Source organism: Rhyacophila brunnea, unplaced genomic scaffold (genome assembly GCF_057557595.1).
Source record: "Rhyacophila brunnea isolate RB1 unplaced genomic scaffold, BYU_Rbru_1.0 scaffold_12, whole genome shotgun sequence".
Classification (NCBI taxonomy): Eukaryota; Metazoa; Arthropoda; class Insecta; order Trichoptera; family Rhyacophilidae; genus Rhyacophila; species Rhyacophila brunnea.
In genome coordinates, this window is record NW_028232774.1 from 9,398,244 (window position 1) to 9,411,730 (window position 13,487).

The 13,487-nt window shown below is 34.2% G+C and overlaps 1 protein-coding gene across 1 annotated transcript; it reads right to left on the reverse strand.

Annotated features, from left to right (window-relative positions):
• Nucleotides 1-2,338: 2,338 nt before the first annotated feature.
• Nucleotides 2,339-12,501, reverse strand: LOC147077747 (fibroin light chain-like). Its single transcript, XM_085960656.1, has 6 exons — nt 12,433-12,501; nt 7,645-7,670; nt 6,769-6,958; nt 5,560-5,706; nt 4,219-4,437; nt 2,339-2,784 (listed from the first exon to the last, which is right to left on the reverse strand). The coding sequence occupies exons 1-6, from the start codon at nt 12,472-12,474 to the stop codon at nt 2,647-2,649; spliced, it is 762 nt and encodes a 253-aa protein (XP_085816782.1). The 5' UTR covers nt 12,475-12,501; the 3' UTR covers nt 2,339-2,646.
• Between the last annotated feature and the right edge of the window lie 986 nt (nt 12,502-13,487).

A 13,487-nucleotide genomic window follows, 5' to 3' on the forward strand; every position in this document is an offset into this window, starting at 1 on the left:
CAATACGCTACGGTCTTAAATCCCGAACGTCCATGTTTTGTCCCGAATATCCATTATTCTGAGAGAGTGCTAAAAATTTCCCGAATATGCACAGTGAGTACTTGTAAATAAAACGCATTTTCTGTGCATTTAATGATTTATACCAGTATCTTGGAATCTATTCTTAGATAATGTTGCAATCATACAGTATAGAAAGAATGATTGATACATCTACTGATATTAAAATATTCGATAATGAAATTTGTTTTTCGTCTCCTGTAAAATTAACATTTGGTCTATTCGGAAAACAAATCCTATAGCGACGAAATGGTGAGGTCCATTTCCGTAAAGGCCTCCATATGAAGTATGGGTATGTCTGCGTTGAGATCTGTCTGCGTTTGTGTAGTTGACATCGTGCTGCGAGTTGTCATCGAATTGCAAGTAGTGCTGAGGTGTGTGTCTCTGGTCCTCCTCGGGGTTTCGACTTTGATTCTGCGGTGTAAAGCGTATTGCAGAGTGTGTATGAGCCTCCCTCTGTCATTGTCGAAGAGTTTGACCAGGACAAGAGGCATCGGATGCTGGCTCCTGCCCCGGGTCATTCTCTGGACGTTGACGATCGGGAAGCCTCTACGCAGGAGATCATTAGTGATGTCCTCTGTGTTCACGCCGATCGAGAAGCCCCTGATGACTACGGAAATCCGGTCTTTTTCCTGTGTTGAATAGGTGACGGGGTCTGCTTCCTTCATCGGCGAGTGAGATGATCGACTGGTGATGCGGGTTGGTGATCTGTGATGCAGTTGACGGCTCCTGTTGGTCCAAGTGTGAGATTTGATCGTGGCGTTGTTTGACCTCCAGGAGTGAGATCGGGCGGGTGTGTCGGTGTAGGTAACTGCTTCGGCCTCTTCTTGATACGCAGTCAAGAGTAGGAAGTGGAGCGTCAGAAGGTCTCTAAGTCTGGTCGGTTTGCGAATAAACAAGTTATTGATTTCTTTGTTTATTTTCTCCATAGTGAAGTGAAGTCGGTCGTCTATATACTATCGCTGTAGGTAGCGAGTAGGTATATTTCTTGATTGTCTGGTCGCTTGTGCTGTAGGTAGCAAGTAGGTAATTTCTTGCTTGGTCGGCGGGTGATGTTTGCGAGTAGGTCGACTGGTCACTTGCGGCGGTGAAGGTAGGTAGCTTCTTGGTCGGCTTGTTTGTTAAATTGGTCTCGGCTGAAGTTCTAGGCAGGTATCGGAGCGCAGGTAGGGACGTCTGCTCGCGACGTGTTCTATCATTGTTTTTGACAAGAATCAGGATGCAAGTTTGACGTTTAGGTACACAATGAAGGTTGGTTGGTATTTACAATATTTACGCTGTGTAAGGCGGCCGTGACACGGCGGGGTGGTGGAGGGTGTATTGTAAGACTATAATAATATATGAAACAATACTAAAATGCAAGTTAATACGGTCAGATACCAGTTAGGTACTTGTCCAGCGTTAAGTGTCCACTTGATTGTGTCGGTAGCTGAATCTTTTGGTTCAATTTCTACTTTAGAGTCGACGACTGCTCTCAACAATCAGTGTGGATTATTGCATCTGGGTAAGTTTGCGCACGCAGATAGATTTTTAGGTTTAGATAGGGTCCCTTTAAAAGTCAAGCTTCAAAACTCAAAACACCTCTTCCTACTATTGTGAGAACACAAATATCTCAGCTGTCAAACTTAACCGAAACGAGTAAACGACATTATTGATTTGACTCTTCAATTTCGTCACTAGGGGAGCCACTCGTACGTTATTTATTAGGCCCGTTTCAGACGGGACACCGGTGTCGCGCTTGATATAATATAGGAGTCCTTTGTATTCAAATAAAGAACGCCCCAGAGCTGATAAGTCACTTTCTTCTACGCAATAAACCAAAAATTTACTAATAATAATTTGAATATCACTCCTGATCGTTTTATATAATATATTTTTAATATAAAAAGCATCAAATTACGTAAATTGATAGATCCGTACACCACGGAAGCGTAAAATGTAATGATAAATTTAGGAGTGTTCCTCATTTTTTGAAACGGAAGTGCAATTAACTGCAAAGGAGAGGCTTGCGGCTCTCGTGGTGCAATGGGTAAGGCGCTAGCCTTCCGCCCGAGAGTTCTGGGTTCGATTCCCGGTGACGACACAATATTTATGTGTTTTTCTCAAAGCCTGGGTGTTTGTGATTGTTCAGAATTACTAACAACCACTTTGTACGAAAAAGCAAGAACATGGTTATTAATAAATCTTTAAAAAAGGAAAGGCTTGTTAGTTCACAGTTTTAACACGTGGACAAGAAGTTCTTGTTCGACAATAGGTAATTAGATAAATTAAGAAAAGAAACTTTTGAGGGAAAATCCAGATTTTAACATTTTTTTATTAAACAATCTGTATAATAATAATTATGTTATAAATAATGTCAACAATTCGACCAAATTATACAAGCCAAAATATGATCAGGGTAAAAAAACATTATTGAATAAAAAATGTGGTAATTCAAAATATACAGAGTGTAATTCCTGCAATTAAATAGTGTAAGATTAAAATTCCCCTTGTTTTGTTAATTAATTCAGGCCTTTGATAAAAGTTAGTACTTTGTAGAAAATTTGTTTATTTTGAGTTTTGGCAGTTTGATGATTGTGGTGCTCGTGCTTAAGAAAGATCATCCTTAGTGACAGCCGCAGCATCCCAGATTGCTGACTTCAAGGATCCGGCCATAGTTTTCATCTCCTTCTTTTTCAATGAGCAGTTCCATGTACCAGACGTTGGTTTCGCGACTACCTCCAAGTACTAAAATGAAGATAAATATAAACGTATAAAAATATCTGTATTATCAAGGGGCATAACACTAGGGAATCCAATCCCGAGCCTAAATTTTGATCCCGGGGTTATAATTTCACAATCCCGGAACTGGTCCCGGGATTGGCATTTTTTTCCATAGTTGATTCAAAATTTTTATATTATATACAAATAACATTGATAAAATCTGTCAAAAAAATCTAGTATAATATTATATACTATTTAAGACATTTATTGTTAATATTGTGTACGTTCAATCTTGAAAATACATAGGTTTAATGGAGTAAATAATATTGTAATATAAATAAAAATGTGAAAGTAAAACAGTTTTATTTATTTACGAAAAGAAATAGCATTTTCTGGTGGTGCGAAATGGTTTACTTTCTATAAACAGAAGACAGCTTAGGTGTAAATGGCTGAAACGTCTAACTCTAACTAAAGGTTTCTTGATTTATTTATTCTATTTCTCAAATTCATTTTACGGATGTTACCTGCATCGCACATATTATGTGGAATTTTCAATTTATGTTAAACTATGTCAAATCTAAATGATTTTCATTTATAAATTTTCGTAAAATCAATATTGTGTTTAGTGTTTACATATATTAAGTATATGACATTGCGGTTTCTGATAGTAAAGACTTAATGAATGGGTTAGAAAGATTTAAAATAGTAAAGCAAATCATGGTGTATGGCCTTTCCGCTTCAATTAGTCAGCCGAATATGAAAATGCCATAAAACATATGAGATCATGGTGGAATTTTACTTTGTTAAAAGTGCGAAGCATTGTTTGTTACCAATATTTCTCATTTTTATTAATTTACGTGAAAAAATAAAATGAATTGGCAATTTAAACATGGGTAATAAATCAAACTTCATTCAAATTCAGTTAATTTCTAATGCAGTTATTTGTTATTTTAAGTATTTTTTCTGTTATATTTTCGTTTTTATTTTATTTTCCATAAAAATTGATAAAAAAATCAATCCCGAAAGTTTCGGGATTATGTTTATCAATCCCGGGATTCATAGGTAACGAAAATAGCTCGGGATCCCGGGATCCCGGGATTGGAATCCCTAGTCAGAACTTAGGTTGATACTTGATATGACCTTTTCATACCAGGATGTGTATAAGTATTGTCAAGAAACAAGGATGAGAAAATATTGATAAAAACCCCAGTAACATAAAACTTGCAAAAAAAAAATCGTAGAAAAAGGATGGACTGAGTGGGAGTGTAAGTTATTGATACTTTATTTCTTTGCAGAAAAAATCTGTAAGAACTTAATATTTAAAATTGTGTTTGTATGTAATACAGATTGAATCGAATAATCGAATATTACATTATATTAGCCTATTGTGACGTACACTGATGTGACAGTATGACAGTAATATTAAACGGGACATATTTAATAATTAATACTACTCACATCAACGAGCTCTGACTGAATTTGTTGGAGGATTCCTCTTGCTCCGGCAGTGGCAGCACTAGTGGCCGCAGCTCCAACATTGTTTAGTCTGGCTTCAAAAGAAGTATATAGACGACGAGCGATACACCTGGCGTTATGACCAGCTCCCTTGGCTAAGTCCCAACTGTCTTCGAAGCTGTAGATACGTCCATAGTCGTGGCAGGAATTTTCTAGTGTTGGCTATAAAAATATAATTAAGTTAAGATATCGGTGTTACCATTTTATAATAAATACTTACCTATAACAGTTTTTTTTATCAAAAATTCATATACTTACATAATTTTGAAAACACTTCTGAGAAAATATATTATAACCTATTATTTGGTGCCCTGGTTTGTAGAGTCTTCTTTAACGAGGAATGAGCTTAAGTTAATACTGAGGCTAAGAACAGAGCACACAATGGGCAAAAAATGTGATGTCCTCATGGGAAGAAGCGAATCGCAACTCTGCGATGAATGTCATGTTTTAGAGAACATTGTGCAACAATGCCCTAAATATGAACTTCACAGAGTACAGCTGCGAATTGCGGATATCTATGAGAATGTCGACGAATTGAAGGGTGTCCTGGTGGTGGGTAAGACGGAAGAGCTAGGCAAAATTGTAAAGTTACTTAACAGAATAGGAGTGAGGACCAGATCGACGGATCCCCTTCTAGAAGAGAAGAGGCGATATCACAGCGAGTCGCAGTCAAAGCCTCGGTAAAATCAAAAAAAAAACCTATTGTTTCTAAATAATTGTGAATCTATTATTTCTATAATTTTCCGAAAATTTGAGTTGGTGATGAGCTGAAGGAAGATCATATTGATTTGCGGACAAGTCAAGTTCTTGAAATGTAATTTGAAAGCAAGATGGCGTCGGGGCTCCCTTTGTCTTGCTCCGCTGTCTATTCTATTCTATAGTGATATATTATGCAGTAGCAAAGGATGGAGTTAGGCTGTTAAAATCGGCCATGAATATTGCACATTAAACTTTGTTGGTCATACGAATTTGCTTTTATTGAACTAAGACTGCAATTTACAGATGGTGTTGGTAAGTTTTTAAAAATCAATGAAACCCTGCCCAAACCAAACCATAATAATTTTGGTATATTTTCGACGATACGACAAAATTATGCACACTTTTTCATACATACTTATTTGTTTTCGTTGGATTAAGAATACATATTATTACACATATTGTTGGTTCATTTTTTAATTCATTAAGCTCGTCTAAACAAAACTATAATACTATTAAAATATTATGATATCTGAAGTCTACTTCTGAAGTTAGTATTTAATATCATCATTAGGACGATTTCCTTACCCAAGGAGCAGGAATGATGCAGCAGAGTCCGAGGATTCGAAGGTTGTCGACGGCCTGACTGAGGACGACTGCGTAACTGTCGATAGCGTCACTCAGTTGTCCATGACTGGTTGTCCCATGATTAAGACCAACGCACGCATTAATAAGCTGTGGATAAATAAAATAATTTAATATGTTAAATCACCAATACTTGTCTAAAACACTTATAACAGGTACACTAATTAATTTGAAAACAACATAGAAACATTACACGAACTAACATAAATACTAACTAGCCGCGGAGCACCAAGAGCAGATTCAAACTGAAGGAAGATGGTGTCAAACAGTATGGCATGTCATTAACAACTGCCCAATACAATAAACGGAGCGATGCTCTCTCGGAGCTCTGTACAGAAAACATCAACATGTAATTGACTTCAAAAACCTCATATATATTCTTTTTAACACTACAACAGGCTATTAAGCACAATACAAGAGAAGCAATCACAAACATACAGGCTTTTAAATATATTGTGACCTCACCGAGCTCAAACTCGGGGCCCCTGGGTGAAAAGCCAGCACCTTACGCACTGGCCTATGAGAGCCGCCGAGGCTTATAAAATAGTAAACGACTAAATAGTACGAGAACACTGTCTACTCCACAACATATTATTATCAATTTTTTTTTCAACCATGTCCGATCCTGATAGGTTCATATGGGTCTCCACAAAGTGGAGGTTTGTATTGACAGATTTTGTTTTTTACGAGAAATCGATGTCAGCCACTTGCTCAACCTATTGGGTCCGTACCCTGACACACACAAATTGAAAAACAATATGTGTACTTGCCAGACCCAGGATTCGAACCTGGGACCCACGGCTTTATAGTCCAACGCTTAAGCTGCGCAGCCATCGTGGGTGTAATTTGGTTACTGAGAAATAACGAAATACATGGAGGAACATAATGGTACTTAATACAGACTCATTCTAAAAATAATTCCTTATTTAACTTGAAATATGTCATCTATTTTTCTAGAAAATAAAAATATATTTCACATTTATTGAGTTTCGGTATGGTCATAATACCAATTAAAAACCCCATTATAATATAATAGAGATAAAATGTTTGAATGGTGGTAGAATATTTTGTTAACTTGACTTTATAGCAGGCATACTAAATTATGTTTCGTCTGAAAACTTTTATCGTTAAAAGGTGAATGAATAGTATTACTTTAGAATGTCCACATCCAGATGCGGGTCTTGGCCAGGCGAGCTCACCGACGGCGGTAACGGTGGCTCCCAGGGCATACAGAGCCGTGCTTGGATTACCAGCTTCGGTAATCAACTCGTCTCTCAGCAGGAGAGAGTAGGGTGCAATTTCTCCATCTTCTACAAGGCCCCAGGTTGCCTTGATTAATGCGCTGTAATCGACACATATTTCTAGATTTTAATGAATCGTAGTCATAAGTAACTACAGTGGAACCCCGAAAAGTCCCGCCAAACACCCATAAGAACAATGTTAATTAATCCCGCATTAACCGTTCCCTGATTACCGTTTTCCTCGATCTATCGTCTAAATATTATGGTCCCGTCACAAATATTATCCCGATTGATCTTTTTTGTTGAATATTTTTCATTTAGCTTTTGTATACATACACACCGTTCAGTCGCGTCGCTTTGTTTGCACAGGTCGATCGGCGCTCAGGCTTGCCTCGCATCTCATATCACGATTTTTTATAAGTCGCAACTAAAATGCCCCCAAATGAAGAAAACTAGAACTCTAGCTGAGAAACTGAAAATAATTCAAGACGTCGAAAAAAATCCAGAAGAAAAACGAGTTTTCAAAAAAATATATATATCCCGCATTTATCGTTTTTAGGATCCCTTGAAAACAGTAGAGTCGGGGTTTCACTGTACCACATAATAATAACAGAATTTATAAACACAATCCTTATTGTCATTACAATATATATTTTTAGGGAAAAAGAAAATTAAACTTTGGAAATTAATTATTATGACGAATGTATTGATTATAAAATTGCCTGTTCAATTTTTATACAATGCATAATTTAAAATTGAACAATGATAATATAATTATATACTTTACGGTTGAATATTTGCTGATACGATTCCCTGAAACAAAGACAAAAAATTATATTAATTATAAACAAAAATTACATATCTTAGTTTGGTACACACAACAGATTAATAAATAGAATTCCTAATACACTACGTTGTGATGCATCGTTTTGAATAATTATGTGAATGTCCTATGAAAATGAACCATACATTATAGACGTGAAATACTGTGCGTTGCTACCTTAAAATACACCAATATTGAAAGAGCGTCAGTGCATAAAACGAAGGCAGTTGTCAGAACGAAATACAACTGTATTCTTAACACGTGTTTAATTTTATACTATATTCTTCCACACTCAAGATTGGTTGCCTGTTTCTCCACACCCGTTAGGTATTACAGTTTTCATTATTACTGAGTGGTTTGGTATATGCATTATTACATAGAAAACATATTATTATATCATATAAAGCTTTTTCGATCCAAGGAAACGTCAAGAGTAGCCGACACCCACGATAAAGCCCACAATTGTCGCTCCTCCTCCAAGAATAAATTAAAAATAATGGAAATATGACAGAAGTGAAAGAAAAGTTCAAACAATTCTCTTATTGTCATCAAAATAAATGAATAACAAAAAATGACTTATAAATTGTAAAGCGTTTTAAATTGAAAGACATTATATTGAGCACAATCAAGCACATCGAGACAAAAAAATTGCGATCTTTTTTTATTATAAAGTTCATTTTATTTAATTGAATAACATATATTTTCAATAATATCATGTTTTTTTTCTGACGTATGCTGCCCTCTGAATTTTGGCGCCCGGGTATTTCTTCTTCCTATCATGCCCGATCCTAATGAGATCATATTATGGGTCTCCAGAGTGGAGGTTTGTTTTAACAGATTTTGTTTTTACGAAAAATGGATTTCAAGCACTTGCTCAACCTATTAGGTCCATACTCTGACCCATGCACAAATTGAAAAATAATATGTGTATTTGCATGACCAAGGATTCGAACCAGGGACTCACGACGTTATAGGCCGACGCCGCCTAAAACATCAAGCATCATAATATTATATTTCTGCAAGGTTTTGATAAAATAAAAAAATACATCTGCCAATATTGAAGGTTACGTTGTTCCAGTAGACCTTTTATTATTTGACCTACTTACAAAAAATTAAAATCAATTATATCTTCACTTTGTGTTTATAACGCGGTTTTTTTCATCTCCCTTAAAAGTCCAATTTTGTTACAATGGAGATTTTAACAGGTATACAACGTAATCAGTTCGTAATTGGAACGTTTTCATTTTCAGTTGGTTACAAGGTAAAACAAAGAAAACAAACAAAAATAACAATCTACTCCACACAACGACAATGGAATATTTTTTCGATTATTTATTTTAGCAAGTGCTACTGTTTCAACAGGTGTGCAAACTTCAGTCGTTGCGCAAACTTCTCTCTGCATGCTTTTTCTTTTACAATAAATTGCTGCAGAATAAATAAACACCATGTGTGCATACAAGTTTGGTTTGCGCAACGCTTTTATTTATTGCACTTTCGTTTGGACAGTTTGCTATGCGCTTAGAGCAACGTAGGTAAGGATTCGCTTAGCTACATCTGCAAATCTGTAATGGGGAGACCGACATAATTTAATTAATTTATTAAATATACTTTTTTAAATTGTCAATCTAATTTATTTTGTAATGACGATTTTTAGGAAACGAGTTTTCATAAAACATAATAAATCAGAAAGTTAAATAGTTCTACGTAAATACATAATATTATTATTATCATAATATAAACGACAGATATATAATTAAATTACATAATTAGTTAAACCAGGATTAAGATACATTTTAAATCTAAAATAATTATTAACAAAATCTAACTACATCATCATCATGGATGAGGACGTTTCCTTTCCCATTACATCACTAACGACTAAATGTCTGTATTTTTTTTTTTAAATAAAGAATCCTATTTAACCTTTCCTTTACGATTCTAAAAAAATCCGTCCGTTCCAGTGATGTCACCGTTGGTTATCATACGAGATTGACAACATTACAGTGAGTATTAGGGAAATGCTTATTTTGGAAATATACGCAAGTCTAATAATAATAAGGTTTCATCGTCATTATTTGCTGTTTGCTTTATCAATAAAACAATCAAAAGTCTATACAAATTTAATTAAAATCATACGACTATTCCCATACAATCTTACAGTCTACAGGTAGGACGGTTATGAGTGAAACAGAATTATATGTATTTAGTGGATAATACCATCGATTTTGAAAATGATTGAAACCATTTTAATTAGTACATTATGTAATATTGATGATTTTAGTAATACGTAAAATTTGAAGATGACGAAGTGCATATTTACTGAAATATTTGGAATCAAAGAGGTTACGTCGACTAAAGTAACATTACAGCAATGGTAGGGTTGTTATATTGTTAAATGATTAGTGAAGTTAAATTAAAATATGTAAAAAACGAACTACGTAATATATAGGTTGAGTCACGTGTTTTGGAATGACACTACAAAATAAATGACAGGCAAAGGACACGCTGCTTTTTTAGGTCGTCAGTTTTTATTATTGAACGTGCTGATAGTTATAATCACATGAGCTCACGTGACGTGATGGTAATGTGTTTTTAGCATAAAAGTTATTCCGTGACGACGTTAAAACTATTTTTTGACAGGACGGCATCGTAATTGATCATTATTAAAATATATGGATTAATTTGATACCTACAATATTATGTAGTGTTTATCTTTCGTTATCTTTCGTTAACTTAAGTTTCTTAAGTTATCTTTCGACCAAAAATTATAGACGGTTGATACCATTAAAGTGATTAATATGGTAACATTGCACGCAACGGGCTTTTTGGGTATTCCTTATTATCTGTAGATGTATTAGTCATCGTTTCTGGAATAAAGTGACTCAGTTACTCATACTCAGTTAAGTTACGGATGCCGAAAAATTCCACCGTAATATGAGTCATTTATTGGAAAATCATTTTCGTAATATGAAAGAAAATTAGATGGATAAAAGTTTTGTAAGACATAAACTTTGAAACTTTGAGATTTAGATTGCATAATGGAGATTACTAAGCGTATAATTGACAACGAGCGGGTTCAAATCCAGTGAGACTAAATAAAATAAAATTACATTGAGAAAACACGTTATGAAAAGATTTGACATTTAAAACGAATGGTTATAATATGTCTGTGTAAAACTCCATAGCATAGACTAATACACAGAGAGCCTATCAGATTAATAGTATTTTGTGTTTATACCTTGATTGCGATCCTTCAGTTACGTTTTTAGTGTGGTCAAATTGGTAGCTATGGGTCAATTAATATTCTCTGTTTATTGATAAAATGAAAATGGCTACTATCACGTACATATTATTATTTTCCGTGACTGTTAATCTAAATAATGATGGCCAATATATAAAAAATAGGCTACTAATACTTCTTTAAGCAATTTTCATCTCACTTTAGGTTTGTTAAATAAATCTCACACCAAACATAATATGAATATGCTACAAATTAATCGTATACAAATTAATCATTATACTTAAAAGGCTTCATTTAGTGTTTATACATTTTGTTTTAAAAGAATCTTCACTGATAAATCCATCAATCAATCGTAGCAAAAAGCTCATAAACATATTATTTTATGTAGTACGCGATAATTTAAAGAATTTTATTTGTGCGTTCTACGCAATGTATGTATATGCACGCAGTGCGTATATAGAGTAAACCCTCTATATATGCCATAATTTGATAATAGATACAACTGCGTACTCATTTGCGTTGACGTCGTGTCATAGAAAAACAAAAAGGAAAATGGTTATTGTTAGGTATAGTTAAAAAATTATTCTGCCATAATGGGTGTGGTGATTAACAGTATCTACTTAATTTAATATATTTAACTATCAAATGTATATGGGAAAAAGAAAGATAGGCACATGTAAGATGTAATGTGTAAGATATATCGAGTCAAACCGCTTGAGATGTTACCATGAGAATATAATATTATGAACACCTTTAATAACTCGCTTCACAATTCTCTCAAGAAAATACACTATATGACGTAGTCATTCTACTTTTCTAATTCTAAATAATATGTACGTTGAACGGGTGGCGTTGAACGGATGCGTTGAACAGTAAATTTGTCTTCAATGCACAAGCAAGATCTCAAATATATTAAGAAATCAAAAAAATACCTTTCACACTCAAATAGATGGTAAAATTTGAAGATACGTAAATATTACCATTTTGATAATCATTGTAATGGTAAATAATCATTCCAATTTATAATTATATCAAATAGTAAATAATATAAGCACTGACATAATATACAGGATAATCGTTTAGAAATTTTAAATACTAACGTGAACACGTTAGCAAAATACGTGAATTTAGAATAAGCACCCTTATTACAATGTAGGTAATATTCATTTTTCTATCACATATACAGGCGAACATGAATGGCAATATAACCAGAATATGACAATAATTTTGTTAAGACATGAATGCAAATTTATATTAGGCACCTACCCTTATTGCGATAATAAAATATAAAGCTCATTTTTTGACTAAATTCATCGGTATATACAAACATATCTATGAGTAAGGTAATTTTCGAGATAATAATCATAAGGGTAGCTAAAAATTATCTACATCCAACCCGTTTGGACGTAATTGAAAAATACAGTAGGTGGCGTAGGTGAATGTATTTTGACCACCCCTTTGACGTGATACATAAATGGTGACTATTAAGGGCATATTATTTTTGTACTAACCTGGGTGGCCAAAAACGCGGCTGTCAAAAGCAGGAGCGCCATCTCAGTCGGAATGTTATAGAGGCCTATGGCCGCCATCTATACACCACCTCCTTTTATCACGTGCCCTGTCATCAGGGATGCCACAATTTTTTTTTAAAAATATTTTAACAATATTAGTTTCCATCATCATCATCTCAGTCATTCTCGATCCACTTCTCGATAAATGCTTCTCCTTGGTGTTTTCAATAGCATAGAGTCGTTAAAAAAATATTGTTTACCTTGACTTATTGTTATATTTTACAAATCCCCGTATAAATAAATAATATATTTGCCGGGTACAACAGTAAACATGTTCCCATATGTAGCAGAACCTTATATCAAACGTATTTTCATTACATTTATGCATATACATATACATACAATTCTTTACATTAAAGTCTTCTCTATTAACAATATTTTGGCATTGTCTTTTTCTTCTTCATACTGTCGGGTATTGAATAGCTACAGGTGTCACTCCAAAAGACGATAGAACTGTCAAACCATATTATGTCAACATCATCTTCTGCATCTCGTATTTTTTGAAGTTGCATTTTAGTGAGCATGCCTTGCAAGAAACTATGTGGCATATTACTTGCATTTCGTAGCATTTCTAAGCTTTGTCATAAATTTATAGACAAACTGAAACTCACGTCTGTTTTCTGATTTGGTTAAAAATTCTCTAACGCGAAATAGGTTAATGTAATAATATTATTTTTATATGGCATTATAATTGAGGCGTGTATTTTCAAAGTGAACTTATTCCACTTCAACATTTTTTTTGCAAAAAAGTCAAAAAACTGTTTATGGTGTTGACGCTACGTATATTTTAGAATAAGTTACTTTGGATTACTGCTGGATATTGGATTGAATGCTATTAGGTTCTTCTATACAAAAAATAATTGTTAAAACTGTTATCCTTTAAATTCTGGCATTCATAACTCATTTTCGTCATGTAGTGGAATAAGTTGACTTTGAAAATACACCCCTCAATTGAAAGATGAGGAATAATAGGTATATTTAATCATCAATAGTAT

Bases quoted from the DNA above. Each gene is read 5' to 3' on its own strand.
- LOC147077747 (XM_085960656.1), bottom strand. From the start codon at position 12,474: ATGGCGCTCCTGCTTTTGACAGCCGCGTTTTTGGCCACCCAG. The intron at 7,671-12,432 runs GTTAGTACAAAA...TCTTTGTTTCAG, and splicing joins CCGCGTTTTTGGCCACCCAG to GGAATCGTATCAGCAAATAT. The intron at 6,959-7,644 runs GTAAAGTATATA...TGTCGATTACAG, and splicing joins GTATCAGCAAATATTCAACC to CGCATTAATCAAGGCAACCT.